This window comes from Lampetra planeri, chromosome 5 (assembly GCF_965212315.1).
Source record: "Lampetra planeri chromosome 5, kcLamPlan1.2.h2, whole genome shotgun sequence".
NCBI classification, from domain to species: domain Eukaryota; kingdom Metazoa; phylum Chordata; class Hyperoartia; order Petromyzontiformes; family Petromyzontidae; genus Lampetra; species Lampetra planeri.
In genome coordinates, this window is record NC_136111.1 from 16,114,281 (window position 1) to 16,116,495 (window position 2,215).

General features: G+C 60.7%; 1 protein-coding gene across 1 annotated transcript; it reads right to left on the reverse strand.

The window, feature by feature from the left end:
- Window positions 1-349: 349 nt before the first annotated feature.
- On the reverse strand, window positions 350-2,006 carry ANKRD9 (ankyrin repeat domain 9). Its single transcript, XM_078594723.1, has one exon. The coding sequence runs from the start codon at window positions 1,908-1,910 to the stop codon at window positions 489-491; it is 1,422 nt and encodes a 473-aa protein (XP_078450849.1). The 5' UTR covers window positions 1,911-2,006; the 3' UTR covers window positions 350-488.
- Window positions 2,007-2,215: the final 209 nt, after the last annotated feature.

Genomic DNA, 2,215 nt, shown 5'->3' on the forward strand with positions numbered 1-2,215 from the left:
CCACAGACACTTTTTTTCCATGAGAGCCCAGCTTTCAGATATTTGACCAATACCTTTTGATCATTGCATTACATCTGTGAGGAATTTGGGGTACTTGAACAAACCTAAGAAACATATGAGAAGATTGCATGCAAAAGTCTGCACATAACCCATTTGCTGAACCCACTTTGTTGTACTGACCATCTCGAAGAAACCTCTCAGCACCAGTGCATTTGGGAGTCTCGAAAAAAATACGTTTATGATTCACCAGTCCTACCCTTACCCACTAAAGTGCTGAACTAAAGGCGTGGAATCGCCCTTCTATATATGCCTCGAACTTCAGTGGATGCCTGTCCGGGGGCTTCCACAGATGTCAAGAGCTTGCACAGAAGTTTGAAACGTTCACGAAAGTCTCTCCCGGTGCTTTCACAAGAAGTCTGGAACTTCCAATGAAGCCCATCTGGTGCCGCCACACGGACGCCTGTCTGGAACTTCCGTGGATATCGAGGCTAGATGCCATGGCGTATGGGCAGGGAATCGAGCATGGCGCTGCGTGCACGCTCCCCGCCGCGTAGGAGCTCCCTCAGGGCGCACGCGCGCAGGCTTGGTGGGGAGCGCCCCAGCGCACGCATCCACATCTCGGTGCCCAGCAGCGCGCACCACCGCTCGGGCGCGCGCTCCAGTAGGGCGCGCGCGGACCCTGAGCTGGGGGGGCCGCGACCCCCGGACGGCGAGAAGAGGAGCAGGAGCTCCAGGCAGCGGGCACGTGCCAGGGCGTCGTGGGGGGCCCAGTCGTGGAGATCCTGGTGAGCCCGCTCATTGAGGTTGCCACGGTTCCACTCGTGGAGGTCCTGGCAGGGCCGCTCATTGAGATTCCGGGCAGCCCTCTCGTTAAGTTCACTGTGGGCCGTCTCGTGCCGGACCTGGGAGGCCCTCTGGTGGAGGTCCTGGTTGGTCAGTGAACTACGACGATGGGGGTGGATTTGGCGATGGTTATTATTAATTTGACAAGACCTACACCCAGGGGGAACTGGTCCCCCATTTCCCTCTCGCTTGGACGACCCCAGGGGACCTTCCAGGGGCTCGAGCAGGGCGTCCAGCGGAAACTCACCCTGCATGTCCGCCACATCGGCCCGCGCCCCGTGCGCTAGAAGGATGCGCGTGCACTCGGGCTTGGCGAGCTGGCACGCCAGGTGCAGCGGGGTCCTGCCGGCTCCAGGGCCCCACGTGGGCGTCACCTCGGCCGCGTTCACGTAGTCGGAGAGACGAAAGGAGTCACAGTAGCGACGCGCCACGCGCAGCAGCAACAGCAGCAACTCCACGCGGTCGTAGCGTACAGCCGTGGCCAGGTGTGATGCGCCAAACGCGGGGCCCGGTGGGGCCAGGGCAGAAGGGGGACTCAGCTTCTGCTGAAGCTTTTGGTGGGTTTGATAGTCCTGCACACTTTGCTGGTGGTGACCTTGCTGATTCTGGTTCTTATGGTACACCTGTTGGAGTCCGTCTTGATGAATGCTTTGTCTGACCTGCGGCTGCTGGTCTTGAGCCTCCTGTTGAATATTCGAAGCTACTTGCTGGTGTTCCATTGATCTCTCTTGGTTCTCGAGATCTCCCTGCCAGTTGAGCATCTGCTGACCCTGCGTCGCCGCGAGGCAGGGCCCGTCACCGAGGAGGTGTCGCGCGTAGGCACGGTGGTCGTGCACGATGGCGTAGAGCAGCGCCTCGCTGGGGGTGTAGGCGGCGCGTGACGCATGCGGACCCCGCTCCCAGTGGAACACCCCCATCGTGCGCAGCTCCTCCAGGGCCCACGGCGGCCGGCGGTCGCGCACGGCGCGGTAGAAGATGAGCGACGAGTGGCGGCACTGGGCGTGGTAGCACTCGGCACGGCTCCACTCGCGCACACGGCTCGCGAAAGCCATCGCGTCGCCCTGCATGGCGCGGCCTTGCTCTGCAGGGTGCGGTGGAGGTGGAGTGCTGGGAGGGCTGGTGTGAGAAGTGGGGGGCCTGGGGGATGGAAGAGAGAGGAACGGACAGGTCCTGGGTGTGTGGTGGGTTTTGGGTGGGTGGGGAAGTTCGGTAGGTCTGTAAGTGAGCTTTAGATGGTGGCTCTCAGCAGGCTCTGTCTAGTGGAGGTGTGAGGGTCCTGGTGGTAGGTGGAGGTTGGCAGGGTATTGGGCCAGCGGACTTTGGTTGGAAGAAGGATATCAATGGACAGTAGTTGGTGATCAGCGGACCTTGT

Bases quoted from the DNA above. Each gene is read 5' to 3' on its own strand.
- ANKRD9 (XM_078594723.1), bottom strand. From the start codon at position 1,910: ATGCAGGGCGACGCGATGGCTTTCGCGAGCCGTGTGCGCGAGTGGAGC.